This window comes from Colletes latitarsis, chromosome 1 (assembly GCF_051014445.1).
Source record: "Colletes latitarsis isolate SP2378_abdomen chromosome 1, iyColLati1, whole genome shotgun sequence".
NCBI lineage: Eukaryota > Metazoa > Arthropoda > Insecta > Hymenoptera > Colletidae > Colletes > Colletes latitarsis.
Window position 1 is genome coordinate 38660506 of NC_135134.1, and position 15741 is coordinate 38676246.

General features: G+C 40.4%; 2 protein-coding genes across 4 annotated transcripts in view; both read right to left on the minus strand.

Moving 5' to 3' along the window:
* The window catches only part of LOC143343936 (CCR4-NOT transcription complex subunit 6-like), a 253776-nt gene that overhangs the window by 190310 nt on the left and 47725 nt on the right, over positions 1–15741 (minus strand). The window lies entirely within an intron of this gene.
* Positions 4725–11163, minus strand: LOC143343930 (uncharacterized). The gene has a single exon (XM_076769343.1). The coding sequence runs from the start codon at positions 10821–10823 to the stop codon at positions 9087–9089; it is 1737 nt and encodes a 578-aa protein (XP_076625458.1). The 5' UTR covers positions 10824–11163; the 3' UTR covers positions 4725–9086.

Sequence of the window (15741 nt, forward strand, 5' to 3'; positions counted from 1 at the left end):
TACGCCGTGGAAACGACGGGAAAATAAACAGTAGCTTCTATGCAACATCGAAATTAAATTAGTAACCATTAGAAAATATATAATAATCGTAAATCATCCGCGCGCCACCTGTGTTGCCGCCGCTTATCGCTTTGCATACATTAAATAAATCTCCGTTTGGCTTTTACTTACGTTACACGCGCGGAAATTTGTCCACCAAAATGGAGTAGGGACCAGTAAATAGAATAAACAGTACAGTTTTACCTATTTTCTTTATACGATAAAATATTAATGAATATTGTTTTTACGAAAATTTTAAAATGAATAGATTTTTATTTAGAAGCAATAAATTATTAATATTATTCATAGTTGAAACATTGACCCCACTAATTTCTGGTAAAATCGAGGGAAAAACCGTGAACTTGACAACGCTTATGATTTAATTGCATTTTAAGTCGATAGGGTCAATAAATTTAAATCGACGAGTTTAAAGTCAAACGCCCCCAATTGATTTGCTAATGGACATGTATAAAATTGCAAAAGTAAAAGTAATTTCACTAGTCTAACAACACGTTGAAAAATGTATTGACTGTAGCAAAAATTTTCATCCTTAAACTGATATAAGAAATTCTTTCCATTATTATTTATTAGGCGTTTCTGGGTCTATATTATGTTTACTCGGAACGCGATATTTTCGAGAAACAGCTATCGAGCTACACGGTGGGACATGCGCCACACGCCCACACACGGCGAGACATGCGCCACGCGATGGGACGAATTCTTAAAAACTTGGCCAGAATTCAACTTCTACTCAACGTCAGACAAAAATGAATCAGTAATATACAGTCTCTAACTGCTCGAAAAAATTTTTTTACTAAAATTTAAAATTCATTTAAATAAAATTTCATTAAAAACACAAATTTTTCCTACAAAAATTCACAGATACAGACCTCAGAGTTAAAGTAATAACATACAGTTTAGAATTTCTTCAACCGTATAAATCATTCCCTATATGAAAACTTTCTATGAAAATTAGCGTTAAAATGATGTTTCCAAACCTCTGAGATAAGTTGGAGATATAGTGTACAGGGTGTTCGGCCACCCATAGGAAAAATTTTAATGGAAGATTCTAGAGGCCAAAATAAGATGAAAATCAAGAATACTAATTTAAAAAGTTATTAAAAAGTTATTAACGTTTAAAGTTCCGCTCGTACTGAATTTTTTTCTAGAAAGTGGGCAGGATTTCGGGGATAGGTCTATTCAAAAAAATTATTGTAATTGACCCCCAAACGAAAATAATTTTTCCAGAACGATTTGAAATTTTTTAATTTTATCGAAAAATTTCACACCTTCTCAAATTTTTTTCTAGGAAATGAATAGGATTTCGGGGATATGACTGTTCACCAAAAATGATTGTAATTGGCCCCTGCAGCCAAAACTATTTTTTTTAGAACGATTTGAAATTTTTTTTTTCGCCGAAAAATTTAGGCACCTACCCCCTGTCGATTTTTCTTAAAAATTACTTTTTCATTTTTAGTAATTTTGTTTGACGCCCTACAGAAAAGTTGTCTAATACTTTTTTGTAGGTACCCATGAGCTCTACTTCAGAAAAAAGTTTCATTGAAATATATTCACAATTGTAGTAGTTATGGCTGTTTGAAAATTGAACCATTTTTATGGGGTTTTTCTCATTTTGCGGGGTCAAGGACCAACTTTTCGAATATTTTTGCGATTTGTACATATTCTCCACCAAAATACGTGTAGTTTGCTTTTTTAAACATTAAAATCGTCCAATCCGTTCAGAAGTTATGACGTTTTAAAGATTCGCATGAAAATTCGGGCAGACATTTCTGGCCAGAAATTATATTTTCGGTAAGGAATTTTTTTCTCAAAACTGAGTAGGATTTCGGGGTTATGTCTGTTAACCAAAAATGCTTATAATTGACCCGTGCAGCTAAAAATAATTTTTTTATAATGATTTGAAATTTTTTAATTTCGTCGAAAAATTTGTCCCCTTACTCAATTTTTTTCTCGAAAATGGTTAGGAATTCGGGGGTATGTCTATTGACCAAAAATGCTTGTAATTGACCCCTGTAACTAAATATAATTTTTTTTAATATGATTTGAAATTTAATTTCATCTAAAAATTTCAGTACCTAGTCGAATTTTTTTCTCGAAAATGGGTAGGATTTCAGGGATATGTGTATTTACCAAAAATGATTGTAATTGAGCCCCGCGACTAAAAATAATTTTTTCAGAATGATTTGAAATTTTTTAATTTAATTTTGTTAATAACTTTTTAATGAAGCCTCAGTCAAGAAATTGTTATTCTTGACTTTCGTCTTATTTTAACCTCTAGAATGTCCCATTAAAATTTTTCCCAGAGGTGGCCGAATACCCTGTATATTAAAAAATATCTATACATGTAAATGTGTCTTTTACACATATTTTATACATTAAACAACACCTGTTCTACATAGTTATAATTTAAGCAAATAAACTATAAATATTATAGCTTTAGTTTTTCAATATACTGTTTGTTTCTCAATTGTATTATGTTGTGCAATAATAGCTTAAACTATTAATAACAAATTTAAAAATTCATTATTTTATATTGAAAATATTTTTCCATTGATAAATGGTTAAATCAAACATTAATTTGGTATTAGATTCGTAATCAGCGACCCCAGAAACCCTAATGTACTAATTTTTGTACAAATCAAAGGTCGATTTCATATTTTGTCCGCGTTTTGGCCATTTTTGCCCACTGTGTGCCGCGACAACGTTCGAAAATTAATGAGAATCACTGTAGGTGTTCTCGATCACTGTAGTTTATACAGTCACGACTATTTGCTATCACAGACACCTACCGTTACAAAATCTACGATCCAGTACATTACGCGCACGGAACGATCGCATCAACCATACAACCCATCGTCGTCACGAACATTAGTCATAATTTAAAGCCTGTTTTTCCCCCTTTATGCAATCTCCCTCTAAACTTTTCACTTTCGTTCTTGCCGGTTGTCTTTCGTACCATTCTCGTCGAACAATGAGTCACCTCGCCGTTGCGAATTTCACTGTTGAATAAAATAAAATTGTGCAATCGTGTGGGAACTCTTGTCTAAAAAAACAATTGAAAAGTTTAAGCAGATCGTTAAAGTCAAACGAATTTTATTGAATTCTGCTTTCCGCCGGAAATTAATTTCCTTTCTTTGTCCTGCAAAGTTCGAATCGTATCATCTACTCCGTCGTACCGTGCTCAAATAGAATGATTCGCTAATTGAAAGGTAACACTGTCGGTCGTTAAACAATGTGCTGATCAGGTAATGAACTGTCACTCGTTAGAAACGTTAATTTGGATTCAAAGGGAGTTCCGACCATGTGTCCCCCGGACGAATTTGTCCAATGTGATTAGCTTTGACCTACATCCCAAGGAGATGCTTCTTTCCAAATGGAAAGTTCGCGCGAAATAAACTGATTTAACAACGCGAGACCCGATTAAACGACGTTAAAATAAAACAATTTAAAAGAATTGATAAAAAAAATATACACCTGTGAAACTAGTTTTTAACCAGGAAAAATCTCTGCAATTTTATAACGTGAAAACTGTTTTAAATCGATAAATTACAATTTAAGAAATAAATTTTTGCAAAGAAAAATTCATAAATAGATCGAAGAAATTATTGAAATATTTTGTATGTTTCTATATATTACAAGAAAAAAAAGAATGTTTTGAAGAAGATTTCTAGGGGTAATAAAAAAATCGTAGAATTTGATGTTTTAGAGATTCGAAAGTCTCATCGTAATAAATTATAAAATTTGATTTGTTTTATGCACTTCGCGGTAGACCACCGAGTGCCGACGACCTCTTCCTTATCTTTCGATTGAGTAATGGCGCCTACGTTCTCCGCGTGGGTCGGTAAACTGTTATAATTCGCCCACGTTGCAATACGTCTTCAAGTTTTAGGTCATTTCTTCCTCCTCTCTTTTCACTTTAATTCTTTGCTTCCTCGTAAACGGGACCGTGCCTTGGAAAATCGGACATTTTTGCTGAAACCTCAATACGTTATAGTCTTTGGAATACCTTTGCACTCGACAGCTTCGACCGAACAGTTGAAATTTTTTAACAAAAATAAATTACATGGGAATTGAAAACTTGAACGTTCTTCGTTCGTTTCTTGGAAACCTTCCATTTTGTTTTTTACTTAAATAATTGATACGAAAATGGTATAAATTGTTCATTTTTTAAATAAATTTTAATTTTGATTTTTCAGTTCAGTATTTATTTTCTTCCACAATTGTTTCGATGAAACATGTTTTTTACTGTTTGTATAAACAAACAGAGAATCTACTGGGAGAATAACTTAGTTATTCTTTTAATTAATAAAGTTTCCAAAGGTATTAAAAACTTTAAACACGAATAACTCGAAAAATATCGAGCCTCCGACCTCATAACGAATAATCGAATGAAAAAGTTTCACCTTTAAAAGAATTAAAAACTTTAATACGCGAGTAATTCAAAAAGTATTGAGTTTCTTTGCCCTATAATGGTACATTATTTTGAAACGTATATCGAAATCTACCGATAAACAAAGTTTCAATTAGGTCACGATCTTTTCTTATCAGTTTCAAAATAACGTTAAAAGACAAATCCTCTATTATTATCGTCGATCCGACGTCACAGTCCGGTAAAGTTGAAAGTTCCTTAACGACGAAGAGGTTCAATAATGACGATAAGATGTGAGAAATTAAATTAAAGACATTTTTATTGAATTTTTTCAAACAGTGTATTTTGAAACAGTGCAGTACAGCACTAAAGCGACGTTGGTAGATCGGGTGTTGATCAGTCTGGACGACGAAGCAGAGTCAAGTATATCATCGTTGCGTTATCACAATACGCCGTACCGTCGATAAACGATGTGTAAAATAAATACATTCGGAAGGAGAGAGGGGGAAGAGCGAAAAGAAACAAATTGTTTCGACGAAACGCGGATAAAAAAATTTCGAAACCATTCGAAACAACTCGCGACTGACAAATATATTCGATCTTTCTGTTCCCTCTCTCCCCCCTCTTCCTTCCTTTTTCGGAGATCAAATAGCGGAAAGCACGATTGGCAAATGATCGCAATCGGTAGACACGATAGAAGCGTTTGGTCGGAGATCGTTACGATCGGCAAAAATTAATCGAGTCGACTTTTCCGTTGGCCCGCCGTCGATACAACATAATAATTTCGTCGAAAAGCGATGTTAGCATACGTCTTAATCGCTCGTTGAAATCGTTTTCACCGATTCTACTAGTGCACTGTTGGAAAGAAGACGAGTGGGCGGGGCTCCCAGCGATGGGCGGTTCTCCAGCCACTACACGACCGCCCCCTGGCCAATAACGAAGGACGATAGAAAAGGTGACTCACTCACTACGGCTAATGGGAGTCGATTTCCCTTAACTCGTCGTCTTTCCTGTTTTGCACAATAGTGACGAAACTCGGCGCTTCGACGAATAAAATAAACAATTTTCTCGTCGATCTTGATCTATTGTTTTTCGACTAAAAATCCACCTCTAGCGCGCAAAGTGCAATCTCGTTGTTGCCAATAAACGGTGTACTACTTGCTGCGAAAAGGAAAACGCGATACACTCAAAACTGATAACATCGATCCGAAAAAATGCTACGCGACGGGGGTGGTGGCGCGTTCGGATACAAGAACAGCGAAACGTGGCTTTGTCCGAACGACTTTCCTTTTATACTCGAAGAAAAATACCAACGACGATGTTATTAAAGCAGCAACAATTGTCTTCCGTCAGTGTTTCGTGCGCGATAGTGCTGCTTTAACAAGGATCAATATCAATATTTATCCGTTGCCACTTAGCAATAAAACTTGCTACGTACGGCGCGAACCAGCAAGAGAGAAATATTGCTAATATGATTCTTCGACTTGTTTACGTCTCGTCGGTTAAACTCGAGATACGATTTAACCCCTTCGTTGCCAACAACTATATCTCATCGATGAGGATTTCGATCGAGAAAAAATTATTTTCCGTACAGTTAAGCAATTATTCGCACGAGAAATAAAATATCAAATATTATTCTTCGTAAATGTAGAATGTTTTACCCGTATTCTTCGTTATTTTTATAAATATGAAAAAACATTTTTTTTTATCAAAATTGAGGCCATAATGTGACTGTAATAATTTTTTTTATACCTGGGTTTTCGGAGATTTCGAGATCATTAATCATGTTTATAATACATGAATGTTCGACGTGAAATAAATGACGTTATTTGTGATTAATAAAAAAAAATCGCCATGAAAAAAATATTTTCTGCAATTTGTCCCCTTACAACCTCAACAAAAATCCATTCTGAATTAACAATAGCTTTTTAAATAAAAATTCATAAAGATACTTTTAGTCCAGCAACGAGAATCCTCCCCCTAAATCTGATGATCGAATTCCACAGTAAACGAAACGTTTTGTCCTCGTAGCAGCTCGAAACGAAAATTGGGACACGAGATCTCGCCTACGGTCCCAAATAGCGGAAGTTGAGACGTGTCATTTGTGGCAACGAGAGGATTAATGGTAAATAAAAGGTGGACCGTTTAACGCACGACTTCTATACACATATAGACAACGGTGATAATCTAAGTGGGATCGTCTTAAGATCTAGGCTTACGGTCTAAACGAAACAGGATCGTGGGTACATGATGCATTTTACACGTGTGCCTGTTAAATATGTGTATGCGTCGTTTTTCCTACGAAAAGACGTTTCCGAATCGACTTTCGGAAGAATGAATCGATGTTTATCCGTTACGATGCCCTTTGACTAAAGTGAAAACAGTTACGACTCGCCCCAAACGAGCAATCGTCGATCATTCGTGCCTCATCTTCCATTTCCGGTCCCGCAACATCCCCAGGAAGTCTTACTAATTCGAATTATTTTAAGGATCGTTTGTCTACGTCAGATAATTATAACAACCTTCATCTTTATATTAATTTCGAAGAAAATAAATAGTTTTTGGACGAATAAAATTTCCCTCAAAAATTGCAATTAAGTAAATAGAACTCCATTTATGCGAACAACTTTTTCCCCCAATGTTTAACATTAAATTTTCGAATACTGATTGCTCATATTTTTATCAAAATTCTTCGGTTGACTTTTTTTCTTTTAAGTGAAATATACAGGGTGTTACGTTATTCGTAGTACAACCAGCGATGAAGGATGGAGGGGGGGATTCCTCATGGTAAAGTGAGTTGAAAATGTAGAATAAAATTTTCAGACTCGTTCGTGAATTAAATGTTGCCTCGTGGCTTCGCTCGTTCAATAACATGGATAGTGGATTTTAATTAACAAATAAATTCATAAACAAAATGTAAAGGGAAGTTGGTCTACGAGTGAATCTAAAACTTTTACTCGTTATTCGATAATAAAATGCGCTTGACTCCGGTCTTATCGGTTAGGTAATATACTCTCCGACTCTTGTGCGTGCTATACGCGTGCACGTGCGTCACGTATACTACGTGTATACAACGTACACCGTTAGGAGGAAGAATCGTTCGACACGTAGCTTTGCTCGTTACCGCCAGTTAGAGCTCCTTCGCACAGGCAGGGGGGAGTTCCAGCACACGAGAAACTGAGTGTCGACACACGAGAAAGAACGCCCCAGGCGATACAATATCCCCCCCTCTCCTTGTTCACGAAGAGTAGCGAAAATTATTGAATATGTACAAATTTGTCCAAAGAGAAATATCAATGATTGGACAAAACAAACCTCGTCTTATAGTTTCAGCCATTCTATGTATTTCAAATGAACTGTACACCTTTTTCTGTCGAAATATTTCACACATATTCGAAAAATTAAAAATATATGTTACTGAATTAAATTGAAAAAAAAAAAAAAAAAAAAAATTGTTACAAGTGACTGAAATAAATTTCCCTCGTCGATGAAAAGAAAATTTCAGTCACTTGTATCTTTAATATGAAACTGAAAACACTTCGGTAAAAAAAAAAATCGTTAACTTTTGCACACTAAAAAAAGATGAAAAAAAATAAACAAAACATTAGCTATAATATTTCAAGTAGATTTTGAAATATGGAAATCCAGTTAAAAATGTTTAACACTAGATTTACAGAACCTGTCAATTATTAAAGTCCATAATTAAAGTCACAGAACTCATGAATATTATTTACAATTTTAAAATAATGTATTTCGACAATTTCTGAAAACCAATTTCCAGACTAGGTTTTAATTAAAAGAAAAACCACATTTTAATTTCAACGTGACGAGCTTCAATAAAAATATGTGCAATGTTTGTAGATATAAAAAAAAGACGTTTCAACGTTGGAGTTTGCACATACATTCTTTAAATCATATTCTTCAATTCTAAACCAATTGTTTTAAAGGTTTGCAATAGTTCCTTTAACGACAGGCATAACTTTGGTCCAAGACATCCGGAAAATGCGACAAATTTCTCCAACAACCGATTCCGTCCTATCGTAACGTTTGCCCGCGTTTGAACAAGTTTGATCGCTCGAACGGCAACACAAATTTTCGGCTGAAACCCGAAGTGACCGATTTCCTCGACAACCGATTCCGTCCGAAAACGACGTTCCCTCGTGTTTGGACAAGTTTGATCGCGTGTGCTCGCTTGAATACCGCTATAAATACCCTGTTAGGTGAAACCGACTAGGCAGATTGCGTGCCAGGCAGGTTCTCGAATACCCGCGCGAAGAAGCATTCCTGACAGTTGACACACTCGTCGATCGAAGACTCCGCTAACGAAATACAATTAACCTGTCGCTCCCCCTCCCCTCCCCCTTCCGAAACGTGCAAACGATAGAGAGAAAAAAAAAAGAAACGGGACGTTCGAAACACCAGGAATCGTTACGCCAAACGCCACGAGTTTGTCCGTTTCACACAGTTTTCGCGCAAGTCCATTCGGTTTGCCTCCCTATCGACGAACTAATTCAATTTCCAGGGCCACCTCTTTCACTCACGCACACTCGCCTGGGTTGCTTTCCTCCTCCGTTACGCACACAATCCCCCACAAACGTCCGCACACGCGCGACTACTCTCTCTTTCGATCCTAACGAGGCTAGGTCTCGTTCCGCGTTCATTCTTCCGCTTGCAACAGCGTACGGAAATCTTGCTGCAACTTCGACTCGTGGTAACTCCAAATATCACTGAAATCTTCGTCCTCGTCCGCCTCTTCAGGCGCCGGGGCGCTCGGCGACGGCGAGTAGAACTTAATCTCCAGGTCTCTGTGTCCGTTGGGCGACGTGATGATTTCCGTGGAGACCTCCAGGCCCTTTGGCGACGAAGCGCCGTTGTTTACCACACAGGGTGGTCCAGCGTTGCTCGCGGGGAATCCCATGGTGTCCCCGTGCCAGAGGGTACGTCGTTTGCCCCCCTCGATCTGCCCCCTGTCGCCGATCACGCCGACGTCTTTGCTGGGGGCGGCGATCTCCTCGCTGAAGTAGCTCGTCGGATCACTCCAGCTGCGTCTAAGGACGACTCCTCCCACGTCCTTCTCCCTGGTCGGGGCGCCGTTGGCGCCGAAAAGCCTCTCGACGCTGAGCGTCGGCCGCGAGAGGAATAGCGGCGCGTGGGGAAAGTGGCCGGGGCAAAACTCGCCGGTGAGGAACGGCGAATAACAGTTCTGATCCATGTCCCAGATGAGACCCGAGGGGTCGCAATACCGGCACTGACACGACCCTAATCCGTCCTTTATCCCACCCTCGCAGCCCGTCAAGTTCCCGTAGTCCTGCAGGTAACGCGGTCCGTTGCTGTTGTTGTTGTTGCTCGCGTGGTGCCTGTAATCCTTGGGCGGGATCGCGCGTATCTGCACCGGCACCACGACGTTTCTGTTGTCGTCGAGGACTTTCACTTCCACGTGCCTGTGACCGTACCTCTGCCTCGCGTCGCCGATCTCCTGCCCCCTGAACGCGCTTTCCCGCGCTATAGGGGGCCTTCTGTGGTTCCGGAGCTGAACCGGCGCCTCGTAACGCTCGTAACAACCGGCTGCGTACGGTTTCAGGGCGACCACGTTCGACTGGTCCCCGGATTGTTGTTGTTCCTCGTGTTTACCGACGTCCGCGGAGGCTGGCGCGTTATTCGCCGGCTTCCTATCCTTCTTTCTGCGCTTTCTAGGCTTGATGATCCGCGGCAAGCTGTTCTCCGAGTTGTTCGAGCCGGAGCTCTCGTCGCTGGCGATGCTCAGTGAGTCGATGTTCGCGATGCTCGTCCCGGCGGCTTCTTTGTTCACGCAATCCGCCTTGGGATTCGGTTGCGGCTTCTTCGACAGCTCCGCGGACCTCTGGGGCCTGGATTGCGGACACCTCGCGGCGATCCCATTATTGTGGACGTAACCAGTGCTGCAGAGAGAGTTGGCAATGCCATTAACGTTCCCGGTGTTGTGTATCTTGCCGCGATTATGAAATCGGCCAGCCAAGATCAGCGGCGCTCCCTGCGTGTGGATAGCTAGCCTAGAGAGCGGATTCTTGTGCAGGTGTGTCGACACTTGCTGCTCGCAGGCCTGTTGCTGCTGCTGCTGCTGCTGCGGCTGCAGGCCCACCGACGGCGATAGTCTTTGATTACATCTACGTGGGTTGGACGTCATCGATATTAATGGAGCACCTGTCCAACCGCCTGGTCCGTATTGCACCTGACATTGCTCGGTACCGTTCGACAGACTTTGCCCGCCGTAGCTAGACCGCGATTTCCCGCGCGACGCTGGCTCCTGCTTCTTACCGACGATCGGTTTTTGCGATCCCGATCTCAGGCTAGACGATATTAAGCAACTGCCGATGTAACGCTCCACCTCCACGGCGCCCTGAGAGGCCGGGCTCATCTTACAATGCCCGCGAACGACACCACTCGTATTACCAGCACCGTTATAGTCCCTCTGTACCAGCGAACCTCACGCTTCGCCAAGTACCAGTCCGAGCTTTCCGTTTGCGCGTCACATTAACACGGTAATCCACTGACCCATATCAGGTTTAGCCAGAAACCCCGCCGGTTTAGCCCATCGTCGTGGGACCGCGTCCCTCACCGGATACTACGAACCGTAGAAAAGAAATGTGTCGTTCGGATACCGTTGCGTCATAGGAGACGCGTTTAGGGCAACGAAAACAGACCGGGAGGGATCGGTAGAACGCACCTAACGCACCACGACCATTCGTAGCCGCGGTCGGAACGATACTGAAGCTGGTTCTACCGAGCGCGCCCACACCGTCTTTCACTCTGCGACGCGGTGGTTCCCCCACTCCACCCCGGCCCTCCCCACCATCGTCGCCACACTCACCGCTGACAGACACATCCCCACCACTCGTCTCACCACCTCCTTTCTTTACAATGTACCGCGCCACACCACTCGACGAAACTTTACCATGCGCGTATTCCGCTTATATACACATAACAGGGGTCCTTCCGGTGGACGGCGACCTGTCACAATTCACCGGTACGTCGAAGAAAGCTGGCAAGTTGCGTGCTCGAGTTTCACTCGAGTTTTACGAGATACCGATTTCGGAACTCGATGAAGGGGCAATCCTACCGCGAACCTTTGAGAAAATTCTTGGGAAACGGGTTCAAAATATCAAAAGAACGTTTCAAAAATAACTTTCAGACTATTATATAAGGCAAACGTGGTTCTCACTGTTTTTAAATGGCGAGTTACCGTTTGGCAGATGTTCCAAACGATCCACCACGCCGCGACCGATCGCTTACAAGTAAATTGGACTGCCGGAGTCGTGTAAGCCATAATTCTGCACTACTTTGTCGGCAGCATAACTCGCGGCTTACCAGGGGGGGAGAGTAATAGGGCCAAAAACTTCCATTTCGAGTCTCTGAAAGACGGCAGAAAGTGTGTCGTTGGATCGTTACACGGAAAGGTGTTAATTTCTTCGTCGGTAGCTCGCCGGCGCAAAATCTCGCGATCATGCTTCCGGGCGCTGGTCGAACAAGCAGTAGATGCACGACAGCCGCGATAACGGCAGTGGGAGCGAAAGGAGGGATCGAACGTCGCGTTACTTCGCTCCAGATGAGTTGTTCTAGAGAAGAGTAGGTGGGTCGTATGCGAGGGTTCAACCGAGGGCGGCCGCGGGCGATTGATGACTTGTGACCCAGTTTTAAAGGCTCGTGGCCTAGATGCGAGGGTGCCGTAGCCTGATCTAAGATATCAGGCTTCCTTCCTCTCCTTCCTTTTCTACCGACTCCGCTCGTTTTCCGTTCTCTTGCTCTTTCCCGTGCCGATAAAAGCATGGGACTCGAATTGAATGGAAAGAATGCCCTTTGGAAACATTCTAAGAAACCATTGAATATCTTAATGTTATTTCTGAAACAGGTAATGGCGTATCAACCTCGATAATATTCTCGATATCTCGCGTCCGGAATATAGAGCGAATGTTTACTCGTGTTATCGCGGCAGGTCGTGCCGTAGATTATCGCCAGTGCGATCGACCGTCGTACCGTTACTGATTGTTATGGGATACTTTTTAGCTACGCGGTACACAATGGCGAGCATTTTGCTGCGACGTTTGAATTTATCGCGTCGCAGCCGACTTATCCGGGGGCTGGAACACATTACGACTGTCAAAGTGCGCGTAGAATTCGAGCGGGATAAATGCGCACGCGGTGGGAAAAGTAACGAAACGCAACAAACTGCGACCGCGGCGAATTTCCAACCTCAGATTTGATGTTTATAAAATTCTATCGAAGAATTCTCTTTGATATTTTCGGTTTAAATTTTCATTACTTCCGGGTTTAAGGTTTGGCGGAAGTTCTTCCGTAATACAATTGAATTTAGAAAAAAAAGTCCTCGTGATCTCATTTAATTCTCAGATTGAATTTCCAACCCACCAAATTGGGAATATCGTCTCGCTAAGCTCCCGCAGTAGAGGAAATCGTGGAACTGAGAAGCTCATTTAATTCTCAGGTTGAATTACCAACCCTCGAAATTGATATTGAGACATTATTCGCGTTAAAAGTCCCCGCGCGTTCGATTCGAAAACGGCAACGAAATTTATCAGAATTCTACGAGTCTGGAAATAGGCGGCCATCTTGACACACTTTCTCAAACGGATACTCCGCGCAAGAAACTAATCGTGCTCGATATTATCGGCTCGACGCGGGAGTGTACGCCTCCGAAACAGCGATACGTGGCATTTTTGTGAAAGAGAAATGACGCGTATCAAGGAGGACAGGGAGAGGTTAGTTTCGACGCTTCGGTGCTACGTGAAAGTACGCCATGACCGTTGTGAAAATCTCGGTCGATAACTACGCCTGGACGAGTGATTTTATGGTGAAAGCGATACGTCGCAACGGACCCAGTCGCAGTTACTGCGACAGTGACAAAACGCTTTCGTTTCTGGTTTCAAATTTAAAACGCTCCTTGTATTTTTAGACGACCGGGAACAGAGTTTCTAATACAGTGATTCCCAACCTAGGAAATTCTTGACAGGAGACAAGAAAGGACAAAAAATAGAAAAAGAATTTTTACATAAAAGCTTTGCAATGAAATTTAAAACAATACTTCAAATATCAAAAAATTTTTTCGTCAGAATATTATTCAATGCAGTTTTCATGAATTTGTTTCCCTACCAAGGCGACCATAACCTGTTGCTTGGCCCCGGATATTTCGAATTAAAATTTTTCTTCAATTTTCGTATTTGTTGTTTGAGAATGAACAGTTTCTACGTTTTATTTTTAACGTTTAATCGCTAAAATGATTTGCATGCTCTCAAAAACCGGTGAATTTGTTTTTATTAAAATTTCTAAGGTATACGGGTACCATTCATTCGCGGTATAGTGATTGTTCCGATATCTCCTCATATTACGACCAACGTGAACTAACCTGGTATAACTAATGCTTTGCAAACGCAATAATCTCTTAGCACAATCCGAATTGGATTCTGCATTACAATACAGCATCCCTTACGATAACAGGGCATAAATCAAAACAATCGACAATGAGAAATCCAGTGCGTGCATTACTATAGAACGTTCGGAATCCTATAATAGCAATAGATACCTAACTGCTTCTACCAGTCCTCCTCTTAGCACGTTCTCTCGATTCATGCTAAATTATCCACCTTGTGAGCCACCATGGTCGGGACCACCATTTCTCAACCGATCTTACCGACCTATTAATTAACCAATTAATAACATTATGCCCCAAATTTCACCTTCCCACAGTTTTGACACATGTAGAGTAGAATTAAATTCCTCATTTTCTAAATATAATTTGAAACCTGAGAAAATATTGTGTTTCGACAATTTCTATTAAATTTGAATGGTTAACAAATATATATTACGTTTTAAAAAAATAACGACACGGGAGGGACCGCGGCTGACATTTGACAGAAAATAAATAGCCCCGAAGCTAACGAGTTTTTACGGTTGTTTCGTTTTCCTTATTGTTATGCAAACAAAGATACCCCGGGAAATAAACTTTTCCGTCGATAATAATGTATATGAAATTGCTTGTTCCATCTCCGGAGGACACGCGCTTAATTTCCATATAGAGAAACACGAAAGAACATTAATTACGAGCTGCTGCTAATATTCAAACGTTAAAAGGATTTAAAAATCACAGAATTACGATATTCTTCGCTATATGATCGAGTTCTTTTACTCGATATATGATTTAACGATAAAAGCGATCCGAAAATGGTCGGTCATAAAGTCTCCGAGAGGACATACACAATTTCCACGTAGACCAACACGAAAGGACAAGTATCTACTAATATTTATCAAAGTTATTAACCACTGAATATAAATTTAATATATGATTTGATTATATGTATAAAAAACGTTGATGATTCTGTGCATGAGAATCACCGAGGCAGAAATTGTGAATGAAAGAATCACAGAATTACGATAATCTTCGCTATATGATCAAGTTTTTTTACTCGATATGTGATTTAACGATAAAACTGAGCCGAAAATGGTCGGCCATAAAATCTCCGGGAATGCAATATCCCAATGGATATGTTAGAACCGAGATATGACGGAGCAGGAGAGAATGACGAGGAACACAGTCGCTCGCGAATAGGATAACGATGCACCATGGGAAATTCCTGTGTGTATCGGCTCGTACAACCACCGACGGCTCGATACAAGTCTCGTTTCGCTGAGGGACAGTGCAATCATACTGGTTAATCAATACTGACAAATTATCACGAACGAAGAGGAGATTTGATTTCCCGGGCGGTCACGCATCAGAGACGTGTGCACGAGGAATAGATATCATAGTTTCCACGAAAAACAGCTAACATTAGTTTAAACTAAAAATACCATCGAATAGCAACGTTCAAAAAATTAAAGAAAAAATTACACTTATAGAGGACCAGTTCCATAGTTGTTCCTCGATAAAAAAAAGGTATATAATTATTTTTCTATTCAAATTGGTTAAGATATTTTATCACCTAATACATAGGGTGTCAAACTTCTAAAGCCTCAGTTCCTCTGTTTAAAAAAATTCTTTCAACCTTGGAAACACACCCTTTAAAAACTTGAGGGGGCTGATGATGAAATAACAACAACCCAACTGAAAGATCGTTAAATATATCGAGTGCAATTATAATTGGACACAAAGTATTTAAAATGCTGAATCTTATTAAACAAATAATAAATTAAATATAATGAAACTTCCAAAGTTTAATTTTCTCTGTTTAAAAAAAGTCTTTTAGCCTTGAAAACACACCCCTTAAAAAATGTTTCAAACGAGTTACTTTTTTTGCCTGTAAAATGTTGGATTTACAAGGGGAGGG